The sequence below is a fragment of the Opisthocomus hoazin genome, chromosome 13, assembly GCF_030867145.1.
Source record: "Opisthocomus hoazin isolate bOpiHoa1 chromosome 13, bOpiHoa1.hap1, whole genome shotgun sequence".
NCBI lineage: Eukaryota > Metazoa > Chordata > Aves > Opisthocomiformes > Opisthocomidae > Opisthocomus > Opisthocomus hoazin.
Genome location: NC_134426.1, coordinates 20841406 through 20863107, shown reverse-complemented (window position 1 = coordinate 20863107; position 21702 = coordinate 20841406). Strand labels below are relative to the sequence as shown.

General features: G+C 40.3%; 1 protein-coding gene across 3 annotated transcripts; it reads left to right on the top strand.

Annotated features, from left to right (window-relative positions):
- The first annotated feature begins 936 nt into the window (after window positions 1–936).
- ANKLE2 (ankyrin repeat and LEM domain containing 2) lies at window positions 937–21055 on the top strand. Of its 3 annotated transcripts, none has more exons than XM_075434721.1 (13): window positions 937–1177; window positions 5264–5752; window positions 6808–6999; window positions 8259–8452; window positions 9411–9599; window positions 9897–10019; window positions 10408–10474; window positions 11143–11324; window positions 12813–12919; window positions 13790–13983; window positions 14954–15659; window positions 16193–16324; window positions 18923–21055. In XM_075434721.1, exons 1-13 carry the CDS (start codon window positions 952–954, stop codon window positions 19158–19160), a joined length of 3039 nt encoding a protein of 1012 aa, XP_075290836.1. In that variant the 5' UTR covers window positions 937–951; the 3' UTR covers window positions 19161–21055. The 3 variants fall into 3 exon arrangements, with proteins under 3 accessions (XP_075290836.1, XP_075290835.1, XP_075290834.1); XM_075434720.1 differs by lacking the exon at window positions 937–1177 and adding an exon at window positions 1924–2043; XM_075434719.1 differs by lacking the exon at window positions 937–1177 and adding an exon at window positions 4251–4666.
- Window positions 21056–21702: the final 647 nt, after the last annotated feature.

The following is a 21702-nucleotide window of genomic DNA, read 5'->3' as shown; positions in this document are numbered from 1 at the left end:
TTGCCAAACATGTCGGGAAAGAAAGGTAATGAGTGTATCTCCCTTGGCTGGAATTTGCTGATATCCGAACTTTGAGGGGACAGAACGGAACAATGCAGAAATGTCACCTTGATTCTAAACTAGCCAGCTGCACTGAGGAGAAGAGAAATGACTGTACCCTGCTTGTAGTGTTAAACAGTCTGAGTTAAAGGGGTGCTGTCACCTTCCTGAATGCCTGCCATTTTGTCTCGTCATTCACACCAGCAACTGCTCGGTTTACAGGTCAGGCCATGACGTTTTACCTCATGAACACGTTTGTTCCCTTCACAGAATCACAGAATAGTTGGGGTTGGAAGGCACCTCTGGTGCCGAAGCAGGGTCACCCAGAGCAGGCTCCACAGGACCTTGTCCAGGCAAGTCTGGAATATCTCCAGAGAAGGAGACTCCACAGGCTCCCTGGGCAGCCTGTGCCAGTGCTCCATCACCCTCAGAGAGAAGAAGTTCTTCCTCATGTTCAGGCGGAACTTCCTGTGCTTCAGTTTGTGCCCATTGCCCCTTGTGCTGTCGCTGGGCACCACTGAAAAGAGTCTTCCAGTGCGCTGGGCCCTTCCTTCGTCGTGGTTTTCCACCTCTGCCAGCTGCTCCCAGACCGCGGCAGCACCCGCCATTCCGCCCTGCGAACAGGAGCGCTGGCTCCATCCGCGCCATGCTGCGCTCCGCGAAACCCTCGAGCCCTGCGCCAAGCCCGAGCCCCGCCGAGGGCCGCCGTCAGCGAGAGGCCTTCGCCGCGGGGAGCCGGGGGGGCCGGGGCGGGGCTGCCTGGTTTTTCCGTCAGGCAGCGGGACGGGCAGGCCCGGCGCCTTCGCGGGGAGGGGTCCTGGCGGGGCGGGGCGCGGCGAGACGGAAGCCGGGAGGCCGCGGAGGTACCGTCCCCGGAGGGCGTGCGGGGAGTGGCGGCGGGCGGGCCGGGGCATGGAGCGGTGGGTCGGGGCCGCCGGGGGCTGGGGCTCCCTGTGGGGAGCCGGCTGGGGCCGCTGGCCGGCCTGGGAGCTCTTGGCCGCCTGCGCGGTCATCGGCGCCGTGGGCTGGCTGCTGCGGCTGCTGGAGAGGAGGCCGGGCAGCCGCGGGGCGCCGGCGGCCATCTCCTCCCCGGCGCCGCTCTCCGCGGGGAGCCGGCGCTGCGGCGGGAGCCGCCCAGGTGAGAGACTCGGGGGGGGGCTGTGGGAGTCGGCGCTGCCGCTCGCTCTGCGGGCGCGGCCGGGCGGCGGGCACCGCCCGGGGAGGCCTGCGGGGCCCTTCGGCCTCTCGCCCTTCCGCCCTCCGCGGCCCTCAGGGTCGCCCGCCCGCGGGCCCCGCCGGGCCTGGTCCTGCCGCGGGTGGTGGCTCGGCCCCGCCGCCCCGGCCCCGCTTTGTCACGGGCGGTCCCCGGCGCTGCCCGCCGCCCGCCTCCGCCCCGCGTACAGCGGCAGGGCCGGCTGCCGCCCGCCGCACGCGTCCCCGCGCTCGCGCTCTCCCTTGGGAGCTCCAGAAATACGCGTTCGTTCCTCAGAGGTACTTCCCTCTCGCCCTCCCTTGCTTTCAATCCCGGTTTTCCCTTAGCTTATTCCAAGTTCGGTTTGCGGTTCCCTTTCTGCCGGATAGTTGGTAACTGTTGGGTCATTTGGCAACAGGCGGTATGGATGGAATACCCGGTTGCAGAGCCACGGTCGTTCTGCCGTGTGCGAATCCTAGCAGCCGAAATACAGCCAGAGACAGGATACGTCTTTCATTTAATTCCTGCCTAGAAAAGGAAAAAACCTGCTTTTTCTTACATGGCTCCTTTACTGAAGTATTCAATGACTAGTGGAATAAAATAATATCACCATCCTTCAAAGATAATAATTCATTCTCTCTTGGTGTTGGTCTTAATTGTTTTGAAACAGATTCTGCTGTTTCATACTGATGCAGTAAGACATGGAGAAATACAGCTCTTACTCATTCTTCCAGATTTTGATTGATTTGGAAGAAGCCTCAAACATGCTGTGGTTGTTAAAGCAGTTATTCTTATTTGTAAAGCTGCTAAAGGTAAGTTGGAAGACCATGTGTGTCAAGCTAGAAAAGGTAGCTGCATCAGTGCTGGCTGTGCTCTGGATCATTTGAAGTTACATAAAATGCATTTTAAGGTTCAGATAATCACCTTTTGCACCTGCTTCTAGCAAGTGATTGAAGGATTATCTTCAAACCGGCAGTTGCTATTTCTTATGTTTGCAAGTCACACCTTTTGTTTTGGACAGATCAAAAAGGTGATGCAGTTAAAAATTAATAAATGCTTATCCACGTTAGCCGAAAGAACACAAACATACTTCATGAAAATTCTTTGTTGTCATTCCAACGATGTTTTTCTTGTTTCCATAGCAAGCTTATCGTAGAAAACTCTTTATGCTAGCAGTAGATCTTAAACTAGAGATTAATGCCTTCACTGTTGGTCTGCTCTGTCATTTCGCTTTCTGATTCAGTTGTGCCTGAGTTGTCTGGACAGATGAAAGAAATACTTTTTCTTACATAGTTGAAGAATGAAATTTTAGGCGCCAGGTTCTATCAAGACATGAGATACCAGAGAAATCACTCTGTCCCAACATTTTTTACTTAACCACAAGCCAAGAAGATATTTGCGTGTGTCTGGATATTCCGCGTACATGAATTACACATGTGTAAGGGTCGGCTCTTCTGCAGAATAATTATGTTGGTTCTGAACCTAAAAATAGGAGCATTTCCTCAGTTCATTCTTTAAGGCGTCATATTATGTTGACTCTAAAGTGTTTTCATTAGGTTTTTTCTTCAATAAACTCTCTTGCTTCTGAGTTTTCATCTATATTGCGTGTTTGCAGTTATACAATCTAACAAAGAAAATCCTGAGAATAGCAAGGTTTGATATTCTTATAATTGACGTCAGGGCCATGTTTTTTCTCTTGATTAAGACATAATGGCATCAAATTTAGTAAAAAGTAGGTGATAAAGAGTCAAAATATGTGAGAAGATCTTTCACATCTGTCTTTGGAGTCTTCTGGGTAAGTCAGATAATTGTAACAATGAGGTTGCTTGGAGGTGCAGGGATCATAAGGGAACTAGAATGCTTTGGGGATGGTGGCTGAGCAGCATCAACTGCGGCTTTGCCACAATTTGTGATTGTTTTTTTAAGCTGACATACTCTAATTTCCCATCCTTTCAGTGAGGTTCTAGTTAGTATTCGTGAAATATTCTGGGACTGAGGTATGTTCTCTAACCACAAGATGTTTAAAATCTGACATTCAAAAAAAAGAAACAGCTCTCAAAGGAAGTGGCCCTCAAAGAATACAACCACCAAACTTGTGACTATCAAGTTGTAATAATATTTGAAAACCTACTTAAGATTTGACATTAACATCTTTTTCCATAGTATTTCCTACTATTAGAAGTGTAATAGTTTTGAAGTCGGATTCCAGTGAAAATTTTACTTGTCTATACTGACTGTTGCTAAAAGTTATGAAAACTGCTTTTTTTTTTTTTTTAATATGGTAAGTGTGGTTCTTTGCCAGCTTAATCCTGGGTAATTTAAAAAGCAAAATTGTCATGTCTTATTTTGTTTGTGTATTTTGTTATGTCACTATTGGCAATACATGTGGAAAAATGAGGGAGTTTGACTATACTGCAACTCTGTGATGAAGTTGCAGTTTTGGTTGTATTCTGAGCTTGTACACTCTGACAAAGTGAATAATTAACTTATTAGGATCCCGTATTTAGAGCACTGCATCCCTGCTGTTAGGGTGCAGCCATTCACGGTTCAAATCTCACATTAGTTTCCCAGCCAAAGGCTCTTGCCCATCAGAGTGGATGTTCTGACTTGCATTAAGGACTGCTTGCGCACCCTGTTCATAAAGTAGGAGAGCTCATAAATTGTGAACATTTCTCATGCTGCCACGTGCGTCCACAAATGCTCTTTTGAGGAGATATAACTGAAAATTACAGGTGATACTGACTTCATACCTGGGAGATTGCTTTGTCTCCAATGGAGTAACACTAGGAGTTGTGTTATTCCAAAAAATAGCCTAACTGAAAAAATAGAAATCAATTCATGTGGAAAAGCTGCAAAAGTAGTCTTAAGTAGTCTTAAGTTCCATAAGCTGAGGATGAAACCTGGAATTGAAAATAAAGTACTAAAATGCTGTATGTACCTATCCAAACCAGTATAACCCATAAAGTGGCTGGCCGGTGAAGGAACAGTCAATGTAAGGACAGAATGAAAGGAAGCGGAAGGAATACGACAGCCTGATCGTTTCTGTCCAAAAGCTGTCCGTCCTAACTGGTGCACAGCAGGAAGAAGTCACAGACTTTGTGGCAATACATGGACACAGTATCTGATGAAATAATTTTAAAGCTTCTTATGTTCTTGAGCTGCCTAAATCCTGTGTTTTTCATCACAAGAAATTTGTGTTGCCATCGTGTTGATTTCAGTATCTTCTTGCTGACCATGCAGAAGCTGTAAGTGTGTGGATTACCTGGAGGGAAGTGAGCTGGGGGACTTCCGTATCATCCCAGAGAAGGATTTTCCGTTGGAAATGGAGAGTCTTCTAGCTCCTGCTCCTTGTTGGAGAGGGAAATCTGAAAAGGCCAGCTGTTCTGTCTTCTGGCTGTTGGCTCTCAAAACGGGGGCTGGGAAACAACATGCTGTGTAAATAGTTCCAGCCTTGCATCATGGCCAGAGATAGACTTCCCTGGTTGCTGCATTGTGCTTATGCCTTAGGTGGCTTTTTTCGGCTAGAAATTCTTATGGAAATAATAGAAATAGTGCTGTGCTTTTAGCTGTAGGTGCTGCCTAACCTGAATCTCTTACTGGGGCTAACTAGTCATCGTATTCTTGTATTCTATTGCATATGCAGGTGTTTGCTTTCTTGTCAGGAGTCAAATATTTCTCAGCCTGTTGTAAATTTTCATGCATAAATGTTCTGGATTGAATTTTCACTCCAGAAGTCTTCATGAAATTTGTAAAGGACAAAAGAAAATAAAATGTAAGCTGTAAATACTCTTTCAAGTAGTTGTGAGAGGAGGAAATAAACTCATTATAGAACTGTGATAGATTAAAAATGTTTTTAATGTGTTGGGTTGAAAAATACTTTGTCTTCTCTGCAACTTTGATAATCTCTTCAGAATCCAAAAAATTGTTGGGAGACACTTATTTTCCTTGGTTTTAATACAACACTTAAGTAGCTGTGAAAAAAAAAGTTGTGGTGTTCTTCAGTTTATCGCCTCTTTTTTGTTTTTAATATAGGTGAAATAACAATGGATGGAATATTATCCCGATTGAAACAGCTCACCCCTGATGAGCTTAGAGAAGAAATTGTAAGAGCAGGACTGAAATGTGGGCCCATTACCTCCACTACTAGGTTTATTTTTGAAAAAAAGTTGGCTCAGGCATTGCTGGAGCAGCAAGGAGCGTTGGAAGAAAAAGGATCTACTCTGTCAGAGGAGGCTGCTGGAAATGTCCCGTCCAATAGCAACCAGGCAGAAGCAGAAAAGGCTTTGAAAACTGCGGCGGTGAATCACAACGGTCATGGAAGTGTTTCTGAAGAGGCAGACTTTGGGTACTGTGTAGGTGTGAACCCTCCAGAAGAAGATGCTGTGATGCACATGAACTGTTCAGCTCCGGTCTGTGGAGCGGGATATGTTGATTCACAGATTAGTACTCAGACACCGTCCAGAGATCCTCCACTATACTATGGTGTTTGTCCAGTTTATGATGACATATTGGCAAGGAATGGTAAATACTTATTTCCTTTGTGATAAGCATTTTACAGTCATGCCTAAATAGGCCTTTTTCTATATAGCAGGTAATGTGACCATCACTGTATTGGTATTTTAAGCATTGCTTGAAGTATTTTTTGGTTTCTGTGAATAGTATTTAGTGGATTTTCTGAGGCGTAGAAACACAGCTGTAAGACATGCCAGCTGTTCTGCCATAATAGTTGATACACGTGAGGACTAGATGTAGCTCAGATGAAGAACATTATTTGCTACTATTACTCTCATCCCGTGCCTTTAATTCCTCTCAAGAATAAAAATAGTAATTCTACAAATAAACAATCAAGAAACTGTTTATACTGTCATCAGTTGAAGCATAAATGATCTCTTATAACAGATTTCATATTTTCCTTTCTATCTAAATGCCAAGTGGTATCTGGAAGTGTCAGTCATTTTTCATATTTTATTGATGAATACTGCAATAAGGAATTATTAAATCACCTAGTGGCAAGATTGCAATAGTATATAAAGGATCATTTACTCTGGGACAGTAGTAAGTATTCTTTCTCATAAAAAAGGTATTCATATATCTTAATTTGAACAAATTTGCGTTAATGCAAAGGGAGAGGAAGGAGATGGATTTGATTGATAACTGAGGTTTGGTGTAGAGGTCTTAAAGTGGTGACAGTGGATTACTTGCGTAGTTTATCTATGTGAACATTAGAACATAGACAGTAATGCAGGGTGAATAAGGTCTGAGTTTGCTTTTCAGTCTGGTTATGAAATACTTGTTGAAGCTGATCCATCTATAAAAAAAGATGTTTAAATAGTGATTGATACGAATGGCCAAATGCTGTACAGATAGCACTGGATGTTAGCTGGAGTGTGTAAAATTCTTCTACTTGGTTTCTGAGAGGGAAGATGTAGGAGGACTTTTGATTTTTATACCATGTTTGGTAGAGAAACAGTTCGAGACCAAAGCTGGAAGGATAGTCTAGGAATTTTGTAATTTGTTTCCAGGAACAAACCTGAGATTATTTCAATAAACTTAACTTTTATTGTACTTTGTGGCAGAGAGAATACATGTTTATGAAGATAAAAAGGAAGCTCTCCAAGCTGTTAAGATGATCAAGGGTTCCCGTTTTAAAGCTTTTTCAAACAGAGAGGATGCTGAGAAATTTGCTAAAGGAATCTGTGATTATTTCCCATCTCCAAGCAAGTCCTCTGTATGTTCGTCTCCAGTGAAAATGGGATCATTTAACAGAGGTGAGGTATTCATCTGTGTACAGTAGATGCAATATACATTCTGTTATTTTTTTGTGAGAGAAGAAGCAACAACTTCGTAACTGATATACTAATAGCAGAAAAAATTTTGAAGGGTGAAATGTCTTAATAAATTGAAGTCCCTTTAGGGTCGTGGTGTTTAAGATAAGCTGTAAACAAATGTTAGATCACAACTCCAGAGCTTACACGGCAAATAAAATCGCTGTATAAATACATATGACAACCGGTATTTAATTACTTTTTTTTCTGTGAAATAAATTAGAAACAGGCAATAAAATACGTATTTTAATTTTTTAATTCAAATCTGTTTTTACTTCTGTATAAAATGATACTGTCTCCGGAGAAGTCATCCTTGAAGTTAATTAATGCTTTTCCAAGGAAGGAACACCAAAGTTTATGTACAGAAATAAAAACAGAAGTAGGGTATGTTGGAATCCTTTCATTTCTTTTGTCAAGAACTGCCACAGAAGTAAATTAGAGCCCCAGGAGTCTATGGAAAGACTGATTTTTGTGTTTGAAAGCTTAAGGTTTGGCCTTCAGTGTATGGTTTCTGTGGTCTGTGTTATGATAAAGTAAACTGATTACTTCTAAAAGCAGTTGTCGTTGGTTTGTTTCACATGAATTTTATGCTAAAAAATGTTGCTGTTCTTCTAAAGCTGAAATGTTGGTAATGGCCTGCATCAATATGTTGCTTAGTAGCCTATGGTTAGATTTGGTAGGATTTGATTTTACTCCTGGACTTCAGGATTTTCTGGTTTAATAAGGTGCTGAGAAAATTGCACAGTGTATTAAAACTGTACTTAAGTAAGTTTCTAAGTTCAGAAATAAAATGGTGAACACTGATCATATTTCACAGTGTTCCCAGTTGCTGGATTAAAGGGACTCAGTAGTCACAGAACTATAAAAGCAATCTTAATGTTTGGAAAATTCCTATGTCCTGTTGAATTTTTCTTTTAAGTTTGGATGGAAGCAGATTGGTAATTATAAAATTTATCAGTCCCTCTTAAAGTCTGAAACAGTTTTACAAGATGATTAAGTCGTGTTTTCCTCCCTCCCTATTACTAACTACTAGTATTTTTAAATGTCTTGTTGTTGACCTAAATTTTTTTTACTCCTGTACATTAAAGATGCAAAGTTAATATATGTATATTAGATGAAAGCTTATTTTCACGGTCTGGGTATAAAAATAGTGATCACTGAAAAGAATAGTATCTAGGAACATGTTACTTGTGTTTTGATAGATGGTTTATGCTCCCCTGAGGCCGAAACTGCTAATAAGGAGAGAGCCAACAGTTACAAAAGTCCACGTACTCAAGATCTTACTGCTAAACTTCGAAAAGCTGTTGAGAAAGGAGATACAGCAACATTTTCAGAACTTATTTGGAGTAACCCTCGCTATCTGATTGGGTCAGGAGACAATCCAACAGTTGTACAGGTAAAGAAAAAAAATAGTAGAATCCCAAGTTCTGGTTTAGTGATTTAGCTTTGAGGCCTGGTAAGCAGAACTGGAAGGACTGTAGTTTCCTACTCTTCCTTCAAGATACCTTGTTTCCACCAGGGCAAAGTTTCTCGGTATTTATTGATACTAGCTGAAAGCTAAGAGAAACATGGCAGTTGCCTGTGTTGCGTAAGTCACCCATCATAACCAAGAGTTTGCTTTGCTCCAGAAGAGCTGAAGAAACAGAGTATGCAATTCTTTAGGCGAAGAGTAGTTTTAGCTAGTAATGAAAGAATAGTCTTGTCTTCGTATACTATTGATCTCCTGCAAATAATTCCAACTTTTTTTAAATGGAATTATTTTAAAGAATGGGGTAGTGCCTAGGCTGTAGCTAGGTGTTCCTGCAGTGCTGCTTACGTAGGCAGCAAAAATTTCAAAACGTACGCTGCATCTAAAATCTGTGTATAAGGTACCATTTAGCAGCCGCGGACAATCTTACTTTAACAAATGTCTTCTATCACACCAGCTTTGTGAAGCTGTTGAAATTTTGTATGTAATACGTTACAGCAGACTGAATTTCATATATAATATATACACACGCATTTTCTTTCTCTTTTTATACACTGAATTTCATATCCCATTTTATTATGTGATATCTTAATATACACATTTTTGCCCTAGATGTAAAAAAAGACTATTGCTGAGTGTAAGATTAATGTTTGTTAATTGTAAGAATAATGTGAGTATAAAGATGCGTAAGTCTTCACAATATCATATTGCAGTTCTGAATGTTTATGTGATGTTTTGTAAACATCTTTTCCTAATAAAATACCAAGAAACAAATATGTAAATACAGACTTAGTGTGGGAACCTTTGTATTTTCACAGTTAAATCAGTTGAGCGTACAGGCGTAAAAATAGACTTCAGTTCATTCTCATGTTTGTCTTTTTTTCAGGAAGGGTGTAGGTACAATGTCATGCATGTTGCTGCCAAGGAAAATCAGCCTGGTATCTGCCAGTTATTACTGGACACTTTGGAAAATCCTGAATTTATGCGGCTTATGTATCCAGATGATAATGATATAATGTTGAAGAATCGCATCCAATATATTGTTGACCTTTACCTTAATACACCAGATAAAATGGTAAGATTTGAATGTTTGCCAGTTTCTTATTAGTATGGAAACAACTGGAGGGTGTTAAGGGCATGTAAGGGAGAAGGAAAGAGAATAGAAGGGGACACTTCTAACAAAATGAGGTATTTATGAGGTTTGTGGGTTTCAGTAATAGTTGTTCTACAATAGGGAGACCAGAGATCTATTAAGAGCCGTGATAATTAGACATGACATTTATTTGCTTTTCCTAGTCTCAAAACAAAATACATGGGATTGACTTTATCATGTTTCCAAGTGCATGAGTATTTTCCCCTTTTCTCACTGCAGGGATTTGATACTCCATTGCATTTTGCCTGCAAGTTTGGGAATCTGGATGTTGTTAATGTGCTTACCTCACACCCAGCTATTGTAAAAAATCCACGAAACAAGTATGATCTAACTCCAGCAGAAGTAAGTCTCTCCATGTCCACAACAAAACCAAAATGTTGTGCCTAATCAGTATTTTTCAAGTTCCAACATTTACTAACTACTGCAGATAGGCCTGTAGTAAGATACTAGTGTCATGATTGGAGTGTAAATCTTTGGTAACATTACAAATATTTTATGTTGACTGTATCTGGGGAGAAGATGTAGATTTTATGATTCACTGCCTTTTCTTTCCGGTATCCATTTTATGGATGTGGATGTATTTCGGTGGTTTGTTCTACTATGAATTAAATGTACTGGATGAGATGGGTAGAGGCCAATAATGTGACGGTTCAAAAAGAGCACACATTGGAATTGATTTAAGATTGATGTCTTGCACTTTACTAACAAACAACTAAAATTATATTAACAGGTAGTTTGTGAAAGAAGCAAGAATAAATCTGCAGAATTGAAAGAAAAACTAAGAGAGTACTTGAAAGGTCTGTATTCAGAGTTTTATACTGTCAGGCATGTATTTTGGCTCTTTGCTGTCTTCTATTCTGTTTGCTTTCTGTAGCATTCCTGTTCATAAATGATGCTACTGTACAGTACTGTGAAAACCACAGAGAAACTCGAAAACTGACGAAGTACAGAAAACTTTGGCTTTTAAAGTACGTGGTCAGAACTCTTACTGTATGGATCACAAGGTTATCCTCATAGCTCTAATGTAGGCATGGCCCTTATTTTATTCAGCAAGCCTGAAGCAGAAAGTTTAATGTAAAAGCAAACAAAAAATGTTTACAGAGCAGGAGGCTTATTTGTCATGCTGGGGAGTCGTGTAATTTCTTTGACATAGAACTTTTCACTGTTTGTCACATGTGGGTTTAGGCATTTGCACAAGGAGGTTTTGAAATTTGTTGAAGATCCTTAGGGGAGGGATATGTGTATCGATGCAGGTATTTTTGTATTTGAGAGGGAAGGGAACCTGTACTAAAATACAATCTGTAAGCAGGCAATAAATATTGAAACAGTGAGTTTGAATTACAAGTAGCTTTACTAATGAAATAAAGTGAGGTGGTTAAGTGTACGGCGGGTGTATTGCTATTCTAGGAAGAAGCAGCAGGCTAATGTAATGTAAACTTCTTAAGAAAGCTTTGTGTTATTTTAGGTCGATATTATATACCACTCTTGAGAGCAGAAGACAATTCCTCAGCTCCTGTAATTGGCGTGCCGTGGTCACCTGATCAGACGGATGAGAGCCCCCAGAGAACTTTATCTAAATACATTGGCAGCCCCAAAGATCCAGTGTTGTCGATAAGAGCTTTTGCAGGCCCCATGAGCCCCTCAAAGGTAAGGAGAGAACTTCATATGGCTCTGATGCTTATTTTTTCCCTTTTTATTAATAAAGAACCATTAGAAGATCCATCCCACAGTTCATTGTGTGGTGTAGCTTGCTCATGTTAGGGATTGTGGCTCGCTCTTGAAGAGACAGATCTTTCTCCGTAGAGAAGGAGAAGCACAGAAACTTCTAAACATTTCTTATTGTTGAACACAGAAACGTGTGGTGTAAACAAGAGTGGAAGTTCCGTCAAGAGAAATTTGTTCGTTGTTTAATTGGAATCTATTCAAAGAGCACTCTGACAAACCTTTCATTGTCTTACAGATAATTGCTCTTAACTTTCTAATCTGAAACAAAGCCTTTCAATGTGGCTATGAATCGGTTTAAAAACATCTTAACTGTATCTTTATCTCATTTCTAGAAATTGACACTGGATGTTAGAAGCAGTTTATCTCCTCTCTTTGTTCAATTAACATTAATACATTTTTCTAAATGGAAGACCTGATGACCAAGTAGTAGGTGTTGGGATAGTTTTGGAAAAGTATTGACTGTATAGTAGAAAAGCAAAATCTTTAGTTTTCAGGGGGAAAACTTAGATACCAGTTAAATATATTATAAACTTCTAGGCATTTGTTTGACTCGCTTGTTTACTGTGAACATGCTGGAAGTATGACAACTTTAGAAATGGTGAATAAATACAACTGAGGACTTTCTGTCATCTGATGCTTGAATTCTTCAGGACTGAGTTATACCAAAATGATCGATGTTTTTTCTGCTAAATGTGCTCATTGGTCAATTTTTTGTTCACCTGACAGAAATGTAAATATATTTTATACTCTGAAAAATTTTACCTAGGGTGTAAACGATGCACTAATTTGGTTATTGACAGATACTTTTGATGTCTGAAGGCAATTTGTAGTTGTTGCTTCTGACTTTTGTCATATGGAGGCATAAAGTTTGGGAGTTTACAAAAATCCATTAGTTTATTCCTTTTAGGAGTTCACATTCAAACTTCAAAATATACAGCGAGAATATATTCTAATAATTGTGGCAAGTCTGTGGAATTAAATATGTACATCTAAAAATACCACCTTTGCGTCATAGAAACCAGTGACCAAGAAAGCATTTGTAGTTAAATAAAACTAAAATGACATGGCAAAATTATAAGACATACTTCTGTTTCCTGTTACACACAAATTAAAACCAGGCAGACTGGGTATCTGTTTATTGCAAGATGGTTGTACATTGTGGTCCTTACACTTTTAATAAGCAGTTATGAGATCAAAGTAACCAGTAATACTGGGAGGAGTAACTTTAGATCCAGTATGAGATTCTTCATAGCTAGAGTTGAGCAATACTTGTGGATGAACTTGAGTTGTTTACATGTAGACAGCAAACAACTAAATGTCTTCTAGACCTATGGGTAGACGTTTAGCCAGCACTGAGTTAGCTTCATGTGGTCGGGGGTAGGTTTGTAAAATTATTTCTGTTTTTTAAAGGCTGAAGAATTCCGCAGGCTTTGGAAGACTCCGCCTCGAGAGCGAGCTGGCTTCTTTCACAATGTCAGGAAATCCGATCTGGAGAGAGGTCTTGAAAGAGTTGGAAGGTATCTGGAAGAGTATCAGTATAAAAAATTAGCAATAGACAGAGCAACTAAAAGCAAAAGACTTGTGCTGGGAGTACAGTTATTACTTACTGAACAATATCTTAGGGCAAAAGTTACTGGCAGAAATATTTTATGAAGTATATTGTAGTTGGATTTTTACTGTATTTTTGTGTAAACAAAATGGCTAAAAATGTGAGACCTAGCTTTCTTAGCTTTGGAAATAAAGATGTTTTGCCTATTATTAATGGTATGTGTAGAATTCTTTTCTCAAGCATTTGCTTGCCTAATTCGTCAGAAGATCTAAAATTATGCCTAGCCTACTTTTTCTGTAAAATGGAGGGATTGTTAAAAAGATAGCAGAATGAAAAGATCCTAGTACAAATGTTCTGCTTTATAAAAGCTGTGTGTTGTAGTATGTGTCCTTGCTGTTAAAACAGATTGTATCAGCAATATATGGAAAAAACATATTTTGTTAATAGCTGATTAGATTTCTTTCGTTGAAATAACCCCTCACTTCCTCCTCCCTTCTCCCATTCCCAAAATAGAAAAAGCTATTGAATGGAGTATCATTCGAATTATGCCTGCGTCAGTGGGGATTCATCTCTATCTGATGATAGAATAGCAATATTTATGGTGCTAACTGTAAGAGTAGTAGATTAAATTTGAAAAATATTCTAGAAAAAAATAGGTGATACTATGTTTGCTAAGATGTGTGTATCGCTTTTGCAGACTGTTGATTGTAGCGGAATTGTGTTGCCTAGTTGCACGTTTATACTCCTATTAATAGCTGATAAAATGTGTTCAGAAAAATTACTGTGAAACTAATACTTATGTCTTCACAAATGATTCGTTTTATTTTATTTATTGCAGGGAGTTAGCTCATGAACTGGGGTTCCCGTGGGTTGAATACTGGGAATTTCTGGGCTGTTTTGTTGATCTGTCTTCCCAGGAGGGGCTGCGAAAATTAGAAGAGTACCTGAGTCATCGGGAAATGAGCGAAAAGGCTCAGCAAGAAACAGGGGAAAATGAAACCTGCAATAGATATAAAACTCCACATCCTTCTGGTAAGAAAACAGCAAATGCTACAAATAACAGGTTGTACCTAGGGAGAAGAGGGAGAGAAAAAGCTTGGTGCCCAGGGGAGGTAGTGTTCACCTGTTGTGGTTGCCGTTTTTAATCTGTTATCCAAACAGTCTGATTATAGTATTGGAAAAGTAGCTACCAGCACTGTGAATGTAGGAGAATTGGAACAGACCTCATTAGATGTTCTTTATCTTTCATATGAAGTACTTTATTTGATTGTAGCCCCAAAATGAAATTCCCATAAGAAAACCACTATCTTCAGTGTGTTTTCACTCAGAGCATTTGTGAATTTGTCTTAAAGTGCAGTATTTTGTAATCCACAAATACAGAATAAGTAACTCTTTAAAATAGCAGAATAATACTTTACAGTTGAGGGTGAGACACACACTGAACAAAACCCAGGAAAGCTTTTATACCTTCTTAGACCTCTGCTTGCCATGTGTTTATGGAAGGCACACACTAGTCCTAAATCTTTGTGCCCTTTCCTCCTCTTCTCCTGTGTGATCATAGATCCGGAGGGGCTCTGGTACTGGGATAAACCTGGGCTGACAGGACCCTGAAGGATAATCATTGGACTAGTCATAAGCCTTTGTGCTTTGTAAGAGATGAAAACTTAAGCTGTTCTATATTAGTAACATCTTCCTACCCTATTCTGCTTTATCCTGACTTCATCCTTTGTTGCTGGTTAATGATTGAATGAGGAGTGTAGGAAATAGAGTTCTCAAATGATGAGGATATAAAAGGTTATCTGCAAAAAAGATACAAAGTGACAACGTTACGGCTGTATTTGTAGCTTTAGTTAGGTTAGTTTGTGCTGTTGCATAAATAAAATCAGAGAGGGCTTCAATAAATAGAATAAGGCATAAAGATTTTGTATTTGTTCCTAGTTTATTGTATTGGCGTTCTGTTGAAAATCTTTTTATGTGTTGCTCTTATTAAAATTGTTTACAGGCAAGAGTAAAAAGTGCTGCAATTCTATTTCTGTTGGAGCATTTTTGGATGAGGATGATGATGACATGAGCTTAGAAGAAATCAAAAACAGACAAAATGCAGCACGGAATATCAGCCAACCGATTGTGTCCAAAGAACCTAGCATTGATGCTATTGGAGACGCTGAGTGTGACATCTTGTCAATGGAGCGTGCAGTAAACTTTATCGAGACATCGGCTCACCCCAGGCACTACGAAAAGGCGGCTTCTTCCAGCAAAAACGGATTTTGTAATCCTGTGTCCAGTGAAAGGATAAGTAGTGACAGAAAGCATTTGCATGATGGAGAAGAATGCCTTGTATCGCCCATTTCCAATTTAATGTCAGAATTTGAAAGCCTGTCGTTCCAAGAACAAGAGGTTGCAGGACCATCAAATAAAATCACTGACAAAAATGAGAATGAGAGCATTCAGGCTGAAGGAACGAGTCAGGTGAGACTACCCAGCTATGCGGTGTCACTGGCAAGTTCTTCTGAGTCAAGTGTCACAGGTACATCTGGCGAGACCAAGCTAAGGACAGAGCACAAAATACCGTCCGAAAAGGAGAGACTGTGTTTGGAATCTGGAATTCAGACTAACGAGGCACAACTACGTCAAGAACTCTCTTCCCAGAAGTTTCTTTGGAAGGCTTCACCCACAAATTACAATTCTAAGAAGTTATTCCTGCTTGGGTAAGAATTGTCTTTTTTAACACTTATTTGTCCCTTGGTGTATGTATGCAAAACAAGATGCTATTTGCAATGTCCCTGACAGCAAGGTGGAGATGGTGTAACTAAACAACACTAGCTGCAGCCAGCCTTGAGTGATTATCCTGAAGTGCTTCACTGCTGTACAGTAGCCATACAGCTCTCTTTCAACTAACGACCTGAATACTGTATCTGAAACAGCAGGAAGAACAAAAGTCCGTTCATCTGACAGGCGTGTGACTTCATGATGAGCCTGACTTAGATTAACAAAGTCTTTATTACACTCTTGGGATGTCCTCAGATTAAATTTTCGACACTTTTTATTTTATGAGACTACTGTGTATTAATGGACAGTCATTTATGTGTGGGCCTGCTGGAGAAAGTTCATAGGGGAACTATGTTTATAGAGGAGCATGGGCAGTTTGTTTATATCAAAAATAAATGTTTTGGAATTGTGATGTTTTATTGACTGAACAAAAACATAGTTCTCTTTTCATCTAGTTCTGTTTGTATTTTAGGGAGCAGCCCTCGAAGCTGGATAGTGATGTCTTAGCGGCTATAGAAGCAGTAGAGATTGATCCGCAGAAATACCCGATTATTTACAAATGGAAACATGCAGTGCAGTCATACTCTTCATCTGACAGGCAAAGGTATTTCTACAAATTCAATCAAATCAGCTGAAATAAAATTTTTAGCGGGTCAGCTGCAAAACAGCTTGAATTTCAGGCCTTGCTGCTCACAAAAACCTTATTTTAAATATTCAACTGCGTTAACTATTAGTGTGTTTCTGAAATGAATCACCAAGCCTTTTTGGCTGGTGTCTGGTAATAGGGAAAGTTTACTGGTGCTGCAGTCAAATTCCTTCCGTTACTGTGCAGTTCCAGATAACTTCAGCATATCTGTACAGACAAATCAGACCGAAAATGAAGGTCTCGAGACCGTAAGTGTTTTCCAGTTGGCATATGCCTCAGTTTGCTGGTTTATTACTTAGTACTTGGAGCCTTCATTGCTCTTAATGGTAGCTGTGATGTCAGTTGGTGGTTCATCCCTGTTGTAGATGCAGTGCAAGAATGTTGTGTTGCTTTGAGGTATGTAGGTTGTGCAGAGTGATGCTGAAGTGAGTTTACTATCTTCAGGCCTCTTTTTACTATTATTTTTATTTTTACCCTCTATTACCCCAGTCCAAAGGAATTGTTAGAGGGAATGATGGTATGAGTTCAGTTTTTAGAGACAGTGTCCTGTTTTGCTACACAAGTAATGGAAGCAGACTGCGTTTGTTGGGATGCCTGAATACGTGTTACGCTGTTTACACATTTATTTGAACGCTGTTGCTTTTGGGGACCCAAAGCAAGAGTTTTCATACAAGTGGCGTCTTCTGGTAATTGTATTAACATGAAGATTTATTTCCGTTGTGACAGACATTGGTCAGAACACTGAAGAGTCCCTTGCTTTGATAGCCTACAACTTACATATAGCTGTGATAAAGTTCTCAGAAAAGAAACAGATGACCCAGTGCCACACAACAGATCGGAAAGGCCACAGGAACAGAAAGCCATCAAATGACCTGTGCTGACTTCTATTTTTTCCTTGCTGCTTCTAGCTTTCTTAAATGCATGACATTCCACTTCTTATGAGAACTCTTTTCACTAAGAAGTTCTCACTGTAGATATTAGACATTAATTTTTCTACACATGCTTTAAAGACAGACACTTTAAAGCTCTGTCAGAGCTTGTGAGAATTTAAAAAATGTGATGGACTGGCTTTACTGGCTACAGAATTCCGAGTAGGAGTCGGGAACCAGCAGCTGGGAAGTGCAACTATGTAAAGATAGCAGAGATTGGAGTAGGAAAAGTGTTATGGAACGAGTTGAAACAAGATGGGACAGAGCTAAAAGGAGTGTGGAGGGTAAGTGGAAGGAGACATGTTGCCCAGTGCTGAGCACTGGGAAAGAAAGAAAATTTCTTTTGTCTCTATTTCAACTATTGTGCTGAAGTAGGGCCATCAAGTGTAGTTTTGGAAAAAACCATGAAACTCACCACGATTTTTCTGTGATTTAAAGTGGAGTAGAAACAGGGAAATATTTTTGTACATGTGGTTGATACAGTGTTCTTGTAGTACTTCACTTGTCAAACTCTCTCATCCCCTGATTTTTGTGATTAATTTTTCAAAACAAATAGGCTAATTATTTGGATTTTTTCATTCTTATTCCACTGTCTGAAAGGTCCAACGTGTTCTTCTGAAGTGCTAAAATTTAACATGAGATTTTGAAGTATAATCACTCTCCTGTCCCATAAGTAAAAACAATTACTGTAATTATCTGACAATGCCAATTCTTGCTCTGTCAGCTTCCTTAATTTTTCAGTGCTCCCTCTGCCAAAAGTGAAGAAATGACACACTAGATCACTTTGTGTTTAGGTATGTAGGATTTTGACTGCAAAAATCAGACATAATGATACAGATTGCCAGTAGGTCTGTCGGAAGAAACCTGTTTGCAAAAGGCTTTGAATAAGCTGTGTGCATGCCTGTCTTTCCTAGTTTGGGGGGATTGGTTTCAATTTATGTATTTTTTAAAATCTTACGAAATATCTAGCTTATAGCATGTTTTCTGTAGTGGCTCATCTTAAGAAACTGACTCGCATGTAAAAGAAAGAACAGGAATGATTCACGGATGCTGGAATCAACCTTTGGTCATTCTGCCTTGCTTAAGATAAAATTTAGAGAAAAAGGAAAGGTTTTTACAGAAAAGGTGTTTTAATTTAAGAAAGGAAATATTTTGCTTTGCTTCCAAAGAAATTTTAGATCCTCGTTCTCATTAAGAAAAAATCTGACACTGTGTAGAAAAAACAAAGATGATCCATTTCAAAGATGATCCCATTTTAAAATGGCAGGGGAAGATCGTGCTCAGCCACAGCGCAAGCTGTGGCAGTAGCCAAGGTGGGCTCAGCTGTGATCCTGATGCCCTTTTCCAATGGGGGCATTGGACTAAAACAGCCCCAGTGCTTCGCGAGGACCCGTTTCTTTTCATAATGGCAGTTTTGGAGCGAATGACACCTTGCTGACGAGGCAGCACGTGTGCATATCATATATGGTGCTGTCGCTGCTTCTTCTCAGACCCGTCCCTTACCAGTCACGATTTTTCTCTGCCGGTGCATTATTTCTAAGTTCTACAAGTGATACCGAGTCCAAGTACTGCTCTCCTTATTGCAGTTTTCTTAACAAAATGCAAAATGGCTTTTTGTTTCTTTCAGTTGGCCAAGTCCAGCACTGAAGGCAAGATTCAAGTCCCAGACCATTGCTGCTGCCCTTACAAATGCTCCAGGTTGTTCCAATTCGGGAAGAAACAGTCCCATAACAGGAAGTCCAGGAAAATACAGCAATGCCACCTCGTTCTCTCCAGACCCTGGGAGCCCTGGGCGCTACAGTCCAGCTGGCATCAACCACGCTCTGTTAAAACTGCGATTTTTTTCAGAGCCTCCTGCCCACTAAAACATGATTCCTCTTCTTGGGACTTCAATTATATTTTCATTGTTAGAGTGGAGGAGAAAAACTACAATGTTACTAAAGTGACATGAGGTTTGTATTTGGCTATTTATTTTTCCTCAATTGAGGACAACTGTATGTTAAAAAAAAAAAAAAAACTGAATATGTGTCTTTATGCCATACATGAGATAGATTACTGGTGAGGTGCAAGAAGTTAGTGAGTTAGTGCAGTTGTCCAGTAGCTATGAATTAACCCTTGTTGCCAGTAAAGCAGTGAGCTGAACCTTTACTTGGAACTGGTGGTATTGACTACCACCAATAGTCATTATTGTAATTAACCCCTTAGCCCTCAACTGCGTTTCTTTTGCTTGGGTAGTCTGGAGGAAGTGCATCATCAGGAAACAGCGATCTTGCATGAGGAAGTTGATGGCAGGAAGTAAAATGCGCAGGGGGAGTGCTGAAAGGGAAAAGCCTTCTACCAAGCCTGGGCAGTGACAGCTTTCCAGGAGTGAGTATGAATGTGAAACCCTGCGCATAAACAGAACGTAAGTGGATAGAGGCAGCGGTTTGGGCTGGACAGTTGAGTACACACAGACACACGCACTCACATAATGTGTGTATGTACGCATGTGTTCACACAGAAAACCTTGAGTCTTTGCTTGTTCTGAGGCTGTTAGAAGCACCGTGATACACTGAGTGTTTAGTAAAGGGGCACTATAGATATTACTGGTATTCCTTTTATATGTTAGTTTGCAGATCTAACAAAAAAATAATTAAAAATCAGCTGTTTTTTTCCCATGGAAGCTTTTAACATTAGCAGATTTTAACAGCTATTACACAAAAGCACATCAGCAATAATTTCAGCAGATTTACCAGCAAGACACCTGAATGGTCTAGTTTGTAATGTATTAGCACGGTGGCCAGTGACCCGTGAGGTGGGTCCTTATTTCCCAGCTGTCAAGAAAGAGGAATAAGGACTGAAAACATTTTTATTGAAATCTAAGCTTTTACTATGTCTCTAGCCTTGATGTGGTAGTGAGGTGGTTGTTACAGCAGTCAGCAATTTTATTCTTCAGCCTTCTGTAAGAATGACTTGTTTGGACAGACAAGGCTGAGATTGAAGGAAGCTTTCCAAAACTCAAAACAGTTTTCGTATCAAGCTTAATGGTTGTAATGTTGCTTGAAAGAAGGCTTCCAGAAACAGTTCTCTAATGTCGATGGCTTTCTAGTTAAAACAAGAAAAGCCTATCTATCGTTACCGCATAAATCTGATCAGAAAATTACATTCTGCCAAGGCTGTGCTGGTAAAAAGGGCTGGGTTTGGACGCAGTGAGTGGGACGTGTGGAACCGCCGTGGCCGCCGAGCGAGCACGGGGCTGCAGACCCTCGAGCTGTGGGCAGGTCGGTCCCTTTGCGCCCGTCATCTCACCGCCACGGAGCGCGCCAGGTTTGATGGCTGTCGCACGCTGCAGTGACTGTTCTGCACGCAAACTGTGCACCCTGCCCTACGTCCGTCATTTGGTACAAACCTAAAACGACTGCACTTAATGCTTTTGCAAGCTTAATAGTGCCTTTTGTAACATATTTTTTTAATTAAATTTTTGTTCTTCTGAAGTTTAAAAAAAGTGGCATCCACTTACTACAGGCACGTAAAATACAGTTTTTCTTCTGGGCTTTCTGAGTGGAACGTATTTTAATGTCTCTCTTAAGTTTGAGTATTTGGTGTGATAGCTCTCCACTGTGGGAGAGCATTCCTATTTTAGAAATTATTTTTTAAAAAAAAGGCATTTTTAGCTCTTTCTTTATAATTAAGCCCATTTCCAGTGAGCTGGAGCTTAGAAAGAGCTACTTTCCACAAATGACTGCCATCCAGTGATACTCCAGACAACTAGCTAGGGGTTGCAGGGGGGTGGGAGGGGTGGGGGTGTCGTTCTTTAAGAGGTGTTTTTTAAAAAGCCAACAAACATGACCTGCTCTGTTACCCAAGCATATTAACTGGCTCTGTCATAAGGTGGTTTTGGGACTGTTTGTTGTTTTTTTTTTGATGCAGCAGTCTCCATGGTCTCAAACAAATTTTTTAGGTCCCAAATTCCTATAGTTTTACTTTACAGGGTTTAGTGGTTTTTTTTTTTTTTTTTAGTTTGCCTCTTTTTTTTAAAAAAAAAAGTTTAATGTAAATGATGTGTTTGTCATTCTGGAGAAGTTACTCAGATGATGAGTAATTGCCTAATACCATGTTAAAGCCAAATTCACGTGGTTAAGTTGCTGTGGGTGCAGCTGCTGTTCTCCACCCTCGTCCTTCTAGAGCTGTCACGTGGTGACGTTGCCCTTTCGGTAAGAGCTTGTTACAGAGCCACGAGACTGATACTAATGCTCTAGGTCTTGTTCGTTTTTACCTTTGTTATGCTTTGCTTTCTTTTTTAAATATTTAAATGTATATTATTGGTATGTACATGTAGAGACACACAACCGCTCCACCCCCACCCACTACCACCACCAAACCCTTGCCTTCCACTTTGTAATTTTGGTTTGGTTCAGTCAAGAGAGT